We start from the raw sequence: 14978 nt of genomic DNA on the forward strand, positions 1-14978 counted from the left end.
CGAAGCGTCGGGGCTTGGAGGCCACCTCCTCTCTCCCGCCCCTCCGCAGGGAACCTCCGAAGCTGCTCTGGGCGTCGCACTGCTAGAGGCTGGCAGGCTCGCTCCGCCGCTCGGTGCAGTGAAACACCGACTAGGCGGCAGAGGCCGGTACGCCCCGGCTCTGCACCGCCCCCTTAGAGTTGCATTGCCGCCCTCGCCCCTCTCTGTCTCCAGCTGCTCGCGTCCGCGCGAGACTGGCGGGCCGCGGTGCATCTGTGCTGTGGGCACCCAGCCGGCCCTGCCCTGTCCTCGTAGAGCGGGCAGTCGAGTCTTGCCCCCCGCCTGGCCGTGCGTCCAGCCTGCTGGCCTTCCCTTAGGGCAGCCCCAGCCCCGGAAAGCCCGGCGTGGCCGGCTGGCGGCGAGATGAGCTTCTTCGGCTTCGGGCAGAGCGTAGAGGTAGAGATCGTGCTGAACGATGCGGAGAGTAGGAAGCGAGCCGAGCACAAGACGGAGGACGGGAAGAAGGAGAAGTATTTCCTCTTCTACGACGGAGAGACGGTCTCCGGGAAGGTGAGCCTCGCACTCAAGCACCCCAACAAGCGGCTGGAACACCAGGGCATCAAGATCGAGTTCATCGGGCAGATCGGTGAGTCCGCACCCAGCGTCTCCCAACCCCCACCGCGTCCGCGGGCCAGGCGCCCACTCGGGGCGGGGACCCTGGGCCGCTCCGGTGAGGCCTGTGGGAACCCCTCGTTCCCTGCGGTCTCAGGCCCGCCCCTGCGTTACCGTTTTCCTTGCCAAAAGGAACTGCGCGCCGAGAGGGGTGGTAGTGCCGAGGGCGCGGGGAGCGTCCCTCCTGTGTCCCTTCTTGGTGGGTACCTCGGCCCGGAATGCCCCGATTGTCCCTTCATCATGCCGCTCAGCTGGGCCTCCCGCCTCCAAGATCGCGGAGTGAGATGCTCCTGCCTTAGCCTGCAGGTGGGTTTGTTAGGGAGAGACAGTTCTAGTACCGCTTTTGCCTTCCTCTGACCCAGATCAGGCTGGGCTTCTGAGCCTTACTGACTCCTTGTTTCTTTTCGATATGATGTGGGATAGATGGCTCCCCAGTGTCTCATGGCTCACCTTATCGCTGAACTGCCTATGCTTATACAGCTTTGAGGGGGGGGAAAAACCTGCAGTCTTCAGACCCAGTGTTTCTGTCTACTTAGTGTCTCACCTGTGTATTTCTATGATTTTATTAGCATGTTAGTTTTCAGTTTACTCATTTTCTCTTTAAAGACAAAAAAATGATGCTCCTAAGACTAAAATTAAAGGATCAAAATTTCTTAGTGCTCCAACCGTCTTTAAAAATGATTGTTAATAGTTGGAACTGGACAGTAAAAGGCAGTAACAATACAGAAGATCTTGGAAGCTGCCAGTCAACATGTAGTTGCCTCCAGTTCTAACACTGTTTAGAGTCTCATGTTTATTAAAATGCCCAGGTACTTCTGAAATAATTTTTTTTTTTGTCATTAGGTCAGGAGTATATTCACAGTTAATACCCATGTGGGTTAAAAACCTCTGGTAGAGGTATCACATGCTGTATGTTTAACTATTTTTAGGGGCTTCCTGGGAAAGCTTGTTATATATGCTCTCTCATGCCCTCAGAGTTAAGCAAAGAATTCGTTTTCCTCCCTTTTCAGAGGCTAGAAGCACTGGCCCAGGTAGGAGGAGCTCTGGGGAAGGGAGTTCCTGGGGCTTCTCTCTGCAGTCAGTATTTGCCTTCGGCCTTAAAGGAATGAAATCAGGCTGAGGACTGGCTAATCCTACAGGAACCTTTTTGTTGTTATTTCAAATCTGGCATATGAGTGGCCTTTTATGTACTGGAAACAGGTCTGAGGAGTGAGTTTCATACCCTCTGCTTTCCTGCTTCTATCTTAGGTAGGGTTTCTCAACAGCACGCTGTTGACATTTGGTGCCTGATAATTCTTTGTTGGTGTAGAATGTTTAGCAGTGTCCCCAATTTCTACTGATCCAATACCAGAAGCAACCCCTAGTTGTAACCTCAGAAATGTCTTGAGATACTGCTTTATATAGCCTACAGGGTAAAATCCCCCAGTAAACAGAGGATGAATCCAAAGCATTTTATGCTAAGTGTAAGATATGAGATAGTGGAGAAGTCCTTGCCTACTTAGCATTAGTATTTTCAAGTACTTTTAACATTTTTACGTGGACTCATTGGCTCTGTAATACCAGAGTAGATAGGCAGGTTTAGTCTGTGTCTATGCCATTGTTCTGGGTGGTGATACCTCATCAATACATGAAAGGTAACCAGAATGTCTGCTGCCCAGCAATAAGAAATGAACTGTTCTGGGAGAATGGTGTCAAGGCCTTCTTTTAGTCTAAATGAAAGAGAGTTGAGGAGGCTGCTTCCTGTACCTGCCCTACCTGATTTCTGGTCTAATTCCTTGGATCCCAGAATAACATCCCTGCTGAGTTTTCTCAGAACCTCTTATTGCTTCCACTGATAACTCTTCCTGGGCCCCTGAGCACTCTGAGTTGAATTGATCTTGTGACTTGGGGAAACTGTGCACTTCTCTGGGCTGCTCTCTTTCCTAAAAGTCAAGGATAACAAAATAACTTTGTGAAAATGTTGAGATGTCTAAAGATCATGCTTCATGCAAAGTGTGGTATATTTGTGTAATATACCTAACTGTGTGTAAACTGAAGTCAGGGCACCAGGGCGAGGCAAGTGAGTAATTTTGTTGAAGTTGTGGTCTTGTGGTTTTCTCCTTCATTGCACTTTGACTGTGTATGAAGTGAGTGGAGCTTTGGCCAGATTCTGACATCTGGCTGTATGGGTGATATATACGGTATGGGACTTACGATCTGGTGATGAGAAAGTTGATTGGTATCATTGTGCTCTCTCTACTTTCCTCTTGATTTTCCATTTTAACTCAAAATTAAGTGTTTTCTGCAATTAACTTTCTTATCCTTATGACTAATTTATTTTTCCTCCTAATGAAAGTGTATTTGTCTCACCTGTGTATTCATTAGAGGGACAGGCCAGCCTTCTATATGCAGGGTCAAGCAGACTGAGTTACATAAATTAGAGACGGTTCAGTTTATAGTAATTAAATAATTAGACTTTGCTAGGGTCAAGACTTTGTGAGGACTAGAGATAATATACATGAAGTGCAAGGCTCAGGACATGTACTTAGTTAAAAAGAGTTAAGATGATCTTTGTCATTTTTTCTTTCCCTGTTCAGCTGGACCCATCAAGAAGTTTTAGGAGCTAGACGTTTAAAACTTCAACTTGCAGTTACCTCTGATTCCTGTGCAGACTCTACATGTAGAATGTCTGCAACCAGGTCAGCCTCCCCTTTTGTCTGCCTGTCTGCCTCCCCACGTTGCTTCCCAGTGTCTTCTGGAAGGCACAATAGCCCAAGTAACCTTATGGAAGGGATACTGCAAGGGATCCTTGCAGGGACAACTGTTTGGATCCCTTTGTGTCCTCATAGTGGCCCAGGCCCCGTTCAGAAAAGCCCCTCTCTTGTTCAGGGTTTGGAGGTAGACAGGAACAGGGTAGCTTTTCTCCCTGGTCCCTTTTCATGCCATAACTTGCTCTGGTCATCTCACCTGCACCTATGACCTTAGTAGCTTCTTATATTCTGATGACTCCCAAATTTTTTCTTTGTTCTGACCTGAACTGTCTTCTGAGTTCCATGCCTGCGTTTCCCACTGCCTGGTAGACATCTCCACCTGGGTACCCCACCCCCCAGGTCCCTCAGAGACACATCTGTCTTTCTCTTTCTGTTCCAGCCCAACTGCTTCTGCTTTTTTTTTTTCCCTTCCCTCCTCTTGTTTTGGTTTATGTCACTTGGGTCCATTCTGCCTGGCAGTTTGGGAGTCATCTTAGACTCTTCATTCCTCCTCCCACACATTTATCTAATTGACTTCTAAGATTTGGTCTTCTCCAGCAACTCTAATATATCTTAAATCTGTGCTTCCTCTCCATTCTTAATACACTTGTTATTTCTATTTGTAGGAAGCTGTCTCCTAACTGGTTTTCCTGCGTTTGTTTTCTCTTCTCTCAGTTCACCTTCTGGCAGAGTGAACTGTCTAAAAGGCAGTTCTGACATTGTGAGCCCCCTGCTTAAAATTCTTCTCATAGTGTTCCTGCTGGTTAGACGTGGTACCTGCCTCTCTGTCCAGCCTCATCTCTCCTAACCCTTTACCCTCATCACTTGTAGTTTCCTCAAAATACCATATTCTTTCTGGAATCTTGGCATCTCCCCCTTGTATATAAACATTCCACCCAAGCTCTTATTCTTAAAGCCCAGCAAACATGACATTCATCAGAAAGCTCTCCTGACCTCTCCAGGCTGACTTTTAAGCACTTCTTGCATTGTTCTTCTCGAGGCCTCGTTGGTACCTCTTTTCAAGCAGAATATGCCAAGCTTGTAACTTTTTTTTTTTAACTTCTCTGTCTCCCTCCACTAAATTCTGAGCCCTTGAAAGCCTCAGTCTGATCTCTAGTTTCAGTGGCTAGTATGTAGTAGGTGTTCAATAAATATTTGCTAACTGGATACATTGTTCAGGGCTAAACATTTACAGAAACTGTTCTCTAGATTATTTTTTATCTCCTCCTAGACAAACCAGAGTTATTTTAGTAAAAGGAAGGGAGAGTGCAGGTTTGCTCTGCTGTTCCTGTTAAGAGTCTGGGCTTCCTGCTCATGCTTATTGTGGAGGCATTGATGAGCAAGGTGCAGCCCTTGCTCCAGGCCCTGAGGACTGAGATGACTCACCCACAGGCCTACACCCACTTGTGCAGCATCTTCACTGAGGGAACCAAGGCCAGGGCATCTTAACACTGGATGGCGGTGCACTTGCTTTTGCATCTGTCTTTCATTGCCAAGTTGAGGCTGATTCCCCTGTGTGTAAGAAAATAAGAGTTGTCAGAGCTATGGTTCGTACAGTTCTGCACCTAGCCCTCAGATGTTGTGGTTTGAGTGTTGCCCCTTGAGAGGGTAATCAGGTTTTATTCAGTTGCTGGTGTCATATATGTTTTTCAAAACTTATCAGTAAGTTTTGAGCTGCACTGGGATTCTCCCTGCTCCTTGTGTATTTTTTTCTGATGGCTTGGTGTGTGTTCTAACCACACCAACAGAGGTGAGCTGAGGGCATCTCCTGTGTCAGTCCAGCAGCTAATGGCCCACATTTTAAGAAGAATGCCAAGTTGTATGTAAGGAGCATTGAGGAACATTCTGCCATTGTTAGAACAAAAGACCATTTTCAGCTAGCATCACCAGGGGAACACTGATGACATATGTAAGGTAGGCCAGGCCACCATGGTGACTAATGGGGTTGGATAAGCCAAAGGTAATTAGAAGGTTTAACTGGCAGAGAAGGGCGGACATGAATACCCTCCAAAAGTCAAAATGATAATATCTGAATTTTTTTTTATTTTAGAAAGTAATGCCACTGCATGTATCTGAACTCTTCAGCAACAATCAAGCCTATATTTCTAAGAACTCCAGAGGCCTTCTGTATTTTAATTCATTCACCCATGAAAGGCTAAGTAAAAAGCACATTGAGATTAAGTGGATTGATTCTAGTCTATTAGTAAGTTGTTGCAGGGCTTGGAGCAGAGCTGTACCTGCCTGGCTGTGAGCAGCTCAGGGGTATGACTGCCCCAGCAGATTTACAAGGTCCAGGAGGCCTGAGTGGATGTGGCCAGCATGAATATTAACTGAGTTGCCAGTCAGCAAACAATGGCTGGGAAAATCAGGGTGAAAAGGAAGCTGTTTGGAGGTCTTTTGTGCCCTTGCTAACTTAGTTTCTTCCAAGAACTCCATGGAGCCCAGATCAGATGTGGTCCTGGCCCAGATGCAAGTCTCAGAGCGCCTTTCATGGGATGACCCCAGGCTGCTCAGCTGGCTCAATTTCCTTCCAAAGCCTCAGCCGTTGGTGGCAAGTTTCACCATGAAAGCATCCTTACTACAAAACTCATTTCCTCCCGTGAGACTGAGGAGACTAAAAACAAGGAAGTTACCTTAACAAAAAAACTTGGTCAGTTCCAACTTTTATCTCGAAACGCTGGTTCCTAAGGACTTTGGAGGTCCAGAAGAACTAGGCTTGACTTATGTGCCTGCGTCTTTGGGGTAGAACAGAGGCAGTTCACTGTCTCTTTAGGATCTAAACCTCTCACTAGGCCAGGCTTGGATTTTTTAAGTTTAAGTTGTGTGAGAGGAAACCAAATTTTATGGCAAATAGCAAAACATGACTGCTATATCTGTCCCTTTGCCTTACAGTGTTTACAAAAGCATTACAAACAGCTTATAAATTACAAATGAAAAAGCCAAGCCCAGCCCCACTCAGACTGCACATGGATCACTCTTCCATGACATTTGGTGTAGGAGCTCGTATTAATGTGTGTCCAGGAGGAAGAGCCTGGAGGAGAGAGAACGTGATGCTATGCAGGGAAGGACTTCTTTGCCAGAGGTCCTGGCCACAGCCAGGTGCCCCTGCTGGGCTAGGCAGACCGTTGCTAGGATCCTCGGATGCTGGCAGCCTGCGTGCTCTCTGAGCGCTTGTTTCTCATGTTGCCTTTGGGCTGTGTAATTGCATTTGTGTATTTTTCCATCCTTCTTTTCCCATCTTTCTCTTGACACTGGGATTTCTCACTTAATGATCATGGATGCTGGGGCCTTGCTCTGCCTGCTCTTGTCCCCTGAAACTATGGCCAGAATCTGATGCTTGGGAATTGAGGCACCAGGTTCCCCAGATGTGGTCACAACCCACAAAAGAGCCAGGACTGTCAACAAGGGCTCATGTAGCAGTGGACCGGCAAGAGTAAGAGGAGGAGGGAGCCCTTGACATGGGCTGGCCAATGGCCCTGCTCCTTTTATTTAATTTTGTTGTTATAATTTTTTGTTTTTAGATTTTATTTATTCATCTTTAGAGAGAAGGGTGAGAGAAGGGGGGAGAAGCAGGAAGCATCAATTCCCATATATTCCTTGACCAGGCAAGCCCAGGGTTTTAAACCAGCGACCCTGGTGTTCCAGGTTGAGGTTTTATCCACTGTGCCACCACATGTCAGGCCTGTACATCATTTTATTGAGGGGCACAGTTACTGGATTTTTTTATTTCTTAAGATTTTATTTACTGACTTTATAGAGGAGGCAGGGAGTAAGAAGAATCAACTCATAGTTGCTTCACTTTAGTTGTTCATTGATTGCTTGTCATATGTGCCTTGACCAGGCAAGTCCAGGGTTTCGAACCAGTGACCTCAACTTTCCAGATCAATGCTTTATCCACAGTGCCACCACAGGCCAGGCCACAGTTACTGGATTTTAAAACTGGCACTGGTAGCTCACCTTTCCCCCCATAGTTTGCAACTGTCACCTCCCATTTAGTGACTTTGTGCATTATCACTCACTACCCAGAATGCTCCGCACTGCTAGTTCTGTTTAGGGTTTGGAAGGGAAGGTAGGTTGTTTGCTATATAAGATGGATCAAAGTTAACTAAATTGGAAATCAGCAACAACTATAATCATAGAATACAATGTAAATTTGTACAGATGTAGCAGCACTATTTTGGCATTAACCACACTACTGCCACAGTATGAGTTGGATACATCTTTAGGACAGAGCCCATGCTGCTTCAGAATGCCTCCTTGTCTGTGGGAAAATGGTCCCTGTAAACGGTCCCTGTGGAATAGGTCTGGCAGGCCAGCTCCTAAGGCAGCAGGGGACTGTTATAGCATCCAGACTAAAAGGACCGCTTGAAACCGTCTTCTCCTGGGCATGATCAACTGCGGGCAAGGCTGGATACTGTGTTGGCTTTGGGGAGACAAGAGATCTGGTTCTTTGGCCCAGAATGGCTTTGATCCTAACTGGGGCTCAGACCTTGTGCTGTCTAGGGTGGACCTAGAGCAAATGCATCTCTGCTCCAAATCCCTGGAGACTTAGGTATCCGTGAGGAAGATTGTCTATTATGCTTGGGAGATCCAGGCCCAGGTCCATGGATGGTTGTCCCAGACACTCCTCTCTGTAGACCTCTGTCCCCAAGCAGCCAACAGCTAAAGGGCAAATGCACTGTGCCTACTCCTTTTCCCAGTTTGGTCTGTTCTGCTTCAGGTCGCAGCCTAGCCTAGGACTGGAGCCGAAGAGGGGACCTTGACTGTACTGTGACCATGTGTAGTCATGGACAGTACTAAATGTCCACTGTTTCAGCTGGGGTGGGTTGGAAATCTGGGCATATAGACCTTATCTCTAAAGCGTGCAGATAGCAAAAGTTGATAGTTAAATACCAGAGTACAAAGAGGTATAAAATAATATAGGATAAATGAGTGGCATGAGCTTATAATAAAGAAATATACCAAAACTTTCCAGGAGAGGATGAATTTAGAACATTGCTTCTCAAAGTGTGGCCCCCTGTACCAGGGGGATCAGCATCCCCTGGAAGCTTGTTAGAAATGGAAATTATTAACCCCCTCCCCCAGACTCCTGAATCAAACGCTAGGTAGGGCCCAGCACTCTGTTTTTCATAAGCCTTCCAAGTAATTCTGATACACACTGAAGTTTGAGAACCATGGTTTGCCCTGGCCAGTTTGCTCAGTGGTAGAGCATCGGCCTGGCGTGCGGAAGTCCTGGGTTCAATTCCCGGCCAGGGCATACAGGAGAGGCACCCATCTGCTTCTCCACCCCTCCCCCTCTCCTTCCTCTCTGTCTCTCTCTTCCCCCTCCCGCAGCCAGCTGAGGCTCCATTGGAGCAAAAGATGGCCCGGGCGCTGGGGATGGCTCCTTGGCCTCTGCCTCAGGCGCTAGAGTGGCTCTGGTTGCGACAGAGCCAGGCCCAGGATGGGCAGAGCATCGCCCCCTGGTGGGCATGCCTGGTGGGTCCCAGTTGGGTGCATGTGGGAGTCTGACTGCCTCCCCGTTTCCAACTTCAGAAAAATACAAAAACAAAACAAAAAAAAAAAAAACCCACGGTTTGAGGTGGAGGAAATAACAATAAAACTTATGTGTCAGATTGACCACATGGATTCCTTTCTGGTAGATAGTAGCAGCTAGCTAATATTTTGAGTGTTTACTATCTACAACGAAGTCCTGTACCTTCATTGCCTCCTTTAATTCTCACAAAACCTTACTAAGTGGACTATATTTTACCCTCATTGTACTGGTCATAGAAATAGACATGGCTCAGCAGACCTGCCCTAATTTCACCTCTGCAACCAACCCTGCGACTCTAAGCCAGTGGTTCTCAAAGTGCCCTATGGTATTCCAGAGAAATATGTGCCTGTTGAGGATCAAAAATCCAACAGGGTTTTTGGAGTTTAGATTTTTGGGGGACAGAGGTGTGGAGAATTGGCTGTAAACTGACAGTCTACCCAACCCCCCACCTCACTTGCCTGATTAGGTGGCAAAAGGCTGTTAAGCTGTGGTGCTGGATTGTTTACACTACCCCCCATGTTCCCCGGAAAGACTGGAGGCAAGTTTCTTCTATCCTTTGTTTGGTGTAAAGTTAAGATGATATGTATGGTGGGGATTTTCTGCACTCAACACAATTAAGAGTAAAAAGAGAGGAATTCTTCAATGTATTGACAGAGAAATGAGAGTTTGCCTTTCAAATGCCCAAACATTGAAGAAATCGCTAGGACACATCAGGCTCATGTTTCTCATAAACACAAGTATGAAAAAACTTAACACATTCACGCCTGGGACCTGCCGGATTTTTTAAATCTTACTAAGAATGTATCTATATATATAAAAAGATAACTTTTTCGTTGTTTTTTAATTTTTTAACCCCTTTTTTACAAATTCTAAGAAGCATAACTCAAAAAATATAACGTAAAAATGTTTTTTATTGTCAGAGTAAATTTAATTTTGTCATATTTATTTCATTTAATTACCATAAAAGGACGCTTGGACTTTTATATTTTTTCTTTAATATTTGACTTAATTATTATAATCTATTTCTCAGAAATTTATATATAGTGTGCCTACAATTATTTGTAGGATTTTAAATGCGCCCTGACTTCAAAAAGTTTGAGAACCACTGCTGTAAGCCAATTATTTAACCGTGCTGAGCCTCAGTTTTCTTATCTTTTAAATTGGTGTTCAGGCCTGTCTTAGTTATCATACAAGGTTATTATAAGAATATGGTTAAGAATGCCTATGAATATGCTTTAAAAGTTTGAAATAATTTTTAAAATGTGGTGTTTTTGATAGTGGTTCCCCTGTGTATCCTTTACCAGGGTGCTGCCCTGCTGTCCCAAACAGGATTATATTGGGTTCTTACTGTGCCACAGGGCTTCTCTCTATAAAATGGAAGTGTTTGGGAACGAGGGGGGGTGGGCACCAGTATGCGAGGAATGCAGTGAAGGAGCGGGTCAGGAAAAGAGGGAGCCAAAAACAAAGTCTGTTTGGGGGAAGATCTTTTAGAAGCTGGGTGCCTACAGCCTGGAGCCCCTGCCAGGCCCCGTGTTGCTCGGGCTCTGATCAAGCAGGCTGATGCTCTCTCCCCAGAACTCTACTATGACCGCGGGAACCACCATGAATTTGTGTCCCTGGTGAAGGATTTGGCTCGGCCTGGAGAAATTACCCAGTCACAGGCCTTTGACTTTGAGTTCACCCACGTGGAGAAGCCGTATGAGTCCTACACAGGGCAGAACGTGAAGCTGCGGTAAGTTGTGCCTGTCTTGCCCCAGAAACTGCCCCGTGTGGACCAGAATCTGCAGCTGTCCTCATTTCTGAGGATCTTTGTAAGGATACTGAGGAGGAAGATTGCTGAGAGCAGTGGTGTGCTGGTTAATGCTTAGCAACAGGCTCTCTGGGATGGAAAACCCCTGGTTGGTAGCTTCTTTTAATTTCTGTAGTGTAAATATTCCACCGTGGCCAATTTCAGGCTACCAGCCTGGCGTCCCTGAATGCAGAGCGGGGAGAGGCACGGTAACCACTGTTCTCAAACATGACTGTCATGTGGAGACACTAAATATAAATTCCCCCAAGAGCAGAGAATTGTAAAATGCAGCAAAATAATTAGGAAGCAATGAATTTTTGGTTTATATTGCCTTTGTTTTTAATATGATTCATTTAATTGTAAGGTTATATAGTTTAATTTTAAATAATTGCTGTGTGTAACAACTGATTCATGAAATTCTTGAAAATTCAACAGTTGGCTTTCACCAAGACATACTGATCCTCGATCCATTACGATCACTGGCAGTGTGGTCCTGAACTCTGCCACCCAGCTGTCTCACTAGAAAAGTGGGTCAGATTTAACTTTCATTCTCGATCTGCCTGCCCCATCTTTTGGGGTGATGAGAGAATAAAACATAACATGTAATAAGTTCTTAAAAGATACTGAACACAAGTAAGTACATGAGATTGCTTTTATTGTTCCAGTCTTGGAAATTCTGAGGGTAGGAACTGATTCCAGGGCCTCTGAGGGGACAGGATCAGAGCAGCTATAGGCTCTAGCTGTAACTCAAGATTATGTGATGTCACAGGGATGAAGCAGACTTCCTCCATCACTCTGGACACTTGGTTCTGGGTCTTGACACTGTCTCATAAGGTCAGCTTGTTCTCATCACCTGAAAGCCTGGGTTTAGGATGGTGCAGAATACAACAAGACTTTTTTTCCTTTTATAGTTTACTTTTATTTTTCAGTTACTATTGACATACAATATTATGTTCATTACACATATACAACATAGTGATTAGACATTTATATAACTTAGAAAGTGATCACCCCAATAAGTCTAATACCCATCTGCACCATACATAGTTATTACAATATTATTGATAATTATATATTCCTTATGATATACTTAACATCCCCATGACTGTTTTTATAATTGGCAATTTGTACTTCTTAATCTCTTCCCCTTTTTCACCCATTCCCCAATCCCCTTTCCATCCAACAACCATCATCTGTTTTGTTTGTTTGTTTAGATTCTACATAGGAGTGAAATCATATGATATTTGTTTTTCGCTGTGACTTACTTTATTTAGCACAGTACCCTTACATCCCTCAATGTTTCAATACAGCCAGACTTTTTTCTTCCCCTTCTTTCTCCCTGGTTTTCCCTCTTCCATCAGAAGAGTGATCACAAGCTCTTATTTTAAAATCCTTGCAGAGAGGTCTTAAGCCTGACATTATTCCAACTAAGGACAGCGTTTAATAAGCGCGCTCAGAGAAAGCAGCACCTAAGCTTGGCTATGGGATTTATTGTGATTTAACTTTTTTTTTTTGCAGTGGCTTTCTTTTAAACATTTTTGTGTCAGAAAGAAAGGTGTTGAAAACAGTATGACAGTTCATTAAAATTTGAACTATAGAATTACCATATGATCCAACCCTCTGGGTACACATCCTAAAGTGAAAGCAGGGACTCAAGCAGGTATCCGTGTCCCCACAGTCATCACAGCACAGTCAAAGTAGATGACTGGACAAACAAAGCGTGGCTACAACAAAGCATACAATGGAATGTTATTTAGCCCTGAGAAGGAAGGAAATCCTGTCGTATGCTACCACATGGATGAATCTTGAGAACATTATGCTAAGTGAAATAGGCCAGTCATAAGAAGACAAGTACTGTTTGATTTCATTCATATGAGGCACTTAGAGGAGTCAGAGTCACGGAGACAGAAAGAATGGTGGTTGCCAGGGGCTGGCGGTGGGGGGGGGTGGGGAGTAGTGTTGAATGGGAACCAAGTTTCAGTTGGGGAGCTTGAAACAAGTCCTGGAGATGGTGATACTGTGTTTCCCCGAAAATAAGACAGTGTCTTATATTAATTTTTGCTCCTAAAGACGTGTTAGTCCTTATTTCCAGGGGATGTCTTATTTTTCCATGAACAAGAATTAACATTTATTGTTGAACAAAAAAAAATCAACATTTATTATACTTTAGTGATGTCATCACAAACATCAGCATAACCAGCCAAACTCTGAATTCCATCAAGAATTTCTTGTGACTCTATTTCCATGTACAACAATCTACCATTTCCCCCCAAATTAGACAGTGTCCTATATTAATTTTTGCTCCTAAAGATGCAGTAGGTCTTATTTTCAGGGGAAGCCTTATATTTCTAAGCTTGAAAAAAATTGCACTAGGTCTTATTTTCAGGGAAACAGGGTAATGATGGTCACACAACAGTGTGAATGTACTTAATGCCACTGAACTCTACACTTAGCATTGGTTAAAATGGTAAATTTTATGTTATATATATTATAGAGGAAGAAAAACTTTTTCTCCCACCCGTTGTAGGTTGATTGGGCCCTGCACATTAGACTGACAAAGATAAGCAAAAGAAAAACAAGTTTATTCCTTGTGCATACACAAAGAATTCAGTGATGAGCATCTCAGAGAGGTGATTAGAACTTGGACTTCTATAAGTATTTAATCAGAAAAACAATAGTATTAAAGAGAAGTGACAAGACAAAGGAAAGAGACTTTGAACTTCTAGAGGCAACAAATTGTGGGAGGATAAACATAGGGGGGACACATGGAAGACAGAGGTGGTTTTAGCGCCCGGCTGGCAGGTAGATTTCTCTGGTGCAGCCTTGGGGCTGATAACAGTCTGGAGTTGTCTCTGGTGATTAAGAGTGTCCTGCTTGAGCCTGACCTGTGGTTGCACAGTGGATAAAGCTTCGACCTGGAACACTGAGGTCGCATGTTTGACACCTTGGGCTTGCCTGATCAAGGCACATATGGGAGTTGAGGCTTCCTGCTCCTCCCCCTTCTCTCTTTCTCTCTCGCTATCTCTTTCTCCTCTTTAAAAATGAATAAATAAAACCTTTAAAAAAAAAAACAGAGAGAGTGTCCTGCTTGCCCAGGAAAGGGGCAGAGCGGAGAGGTTTTCTTGTGTCTGCTTCTTCTCAGTTCCTTTTAGCTCAGTGTAATCTTTACACCAGAGAGGCACATTCGGGGGTGGCATACTCTGAACCCCTTCTCATTTTACCTCAATAAAAAGAAAAAGAAAGGAAGGTGGTGCTGTACTAATTAGATAAAGACTTTAGGATCGTGTTGAGAAAGAGAGGAGGTGAAGAAGGGAAAACTAGTCGAGGACAGTTTATCAAGGATGTAAATTCCAGATTAAGGGTGAGTGTCTTATTACATAGACAGAGGGGAGATATGAAAAGATTGTTCTGGGCTCTTTTCTTCATAGGCATAGGAGTGTTTTTTGGGAAGACTTTAAAGTCAATACGTAGTATTTGATGGGTGGGTAGACTGTGGAGACCAAATGTTAGAAGGCTAGTGTGAGGGCCTACGTTTTGCTTTAGTGGGCATGATGGGAACAGGCTAAAAACCGGGAATTTAATAGATATCAACAGAATTTGCTAGTGGGTGCAGATGCAGATGGAGGGCTATCAGCAGCAAGAGACAATTTGTAGATAAGATGATTCATCCGATTTTAGAGTTTGGAGTACTGGCAGAGTAGAGCAGTGCAAAAGTTCACTAGCTAATTGGAAATGCAAGCCTGGTACTCAGGAATTCACGGTTGGAAATCACCTGCTCAGAGGTAATCACTGATAAGTTTTTCAAGGAAGGGAGCTCAGGCCCTGGTAGGGCAGGGGACAAAAGGAGGTAAAGCAGGCCACGCCCTCCTGTAGAACCATGGGGACAGCATTTCAAGGAGGAGGCAGTGTGTTACACTCTAACATAGACCTGACATCAGAAAAAATGCCACTGTATTTGGCACCTTGGAGGCTGGGTATTAACTTCAGGGGGGCATTTCTGTTGGGTGGTGGCACAGAGCCAGGGGTGGGAGTTGCTAGAAGGAAGGACACTGCAGTAGTTAGAACTAGACCCTCCGTGACAGCTGTCTGTGAATGAAAGGCAAGAGTGTAAGGCCTGGACAGTGTTTGGGGGTTGGTGATGGGGACTTTTTTGTAAACTCAGAGGAAGAAGCCTTTAGCTGGAGAGAGACTGGATATGTTAAGAAAATTGGAAGGGTGGAAGGATCCAGACGCCAGGCAAGGTTCCCATAGAAGAGTCACTTGAGTGGCTTTT

The 14978-nt window shown here is 44.8% G+C and overlaps 1 protein-coding gene across 1 annotated transcript in view; it reads left to right on the plus strand.

Annotated features, from left to right (window-relative positions):
• Positions 1–14978, plus strand: part of VPS26B (VPS26 retromer complex component B) — a 24421-nt gene continuing 9443 nt past the window's right edge. The window contains exons 1-2 of the mRNA XM_066259773.1: positions 1–625; positions 10492–10648. Coding sequence (XP_066115870.1) covers positions 403–625; positions 10492–10648 — 380 coding nt within the window. The 5' untranslated portion in view covers positions 1–402. The remainder of the gene's footprint in view (positions 626–10491; positions 10649–14978) is intronic.

Source organism: Saccopteryx bilineata, chromosome 2, assembly GCF_036850765.1.
Source record: "Saccopteryx bilineata isolate mSacBil1 chromosome 2, mSacBil1_pri_phased_curated, whole genome shotgun sequence".
NCBI lineage: Eukaryota > Metazoa > Chordata > Mammalia > Chiroptera > Emballonuridae > Saccopteryx > Saccopteryx bilineata.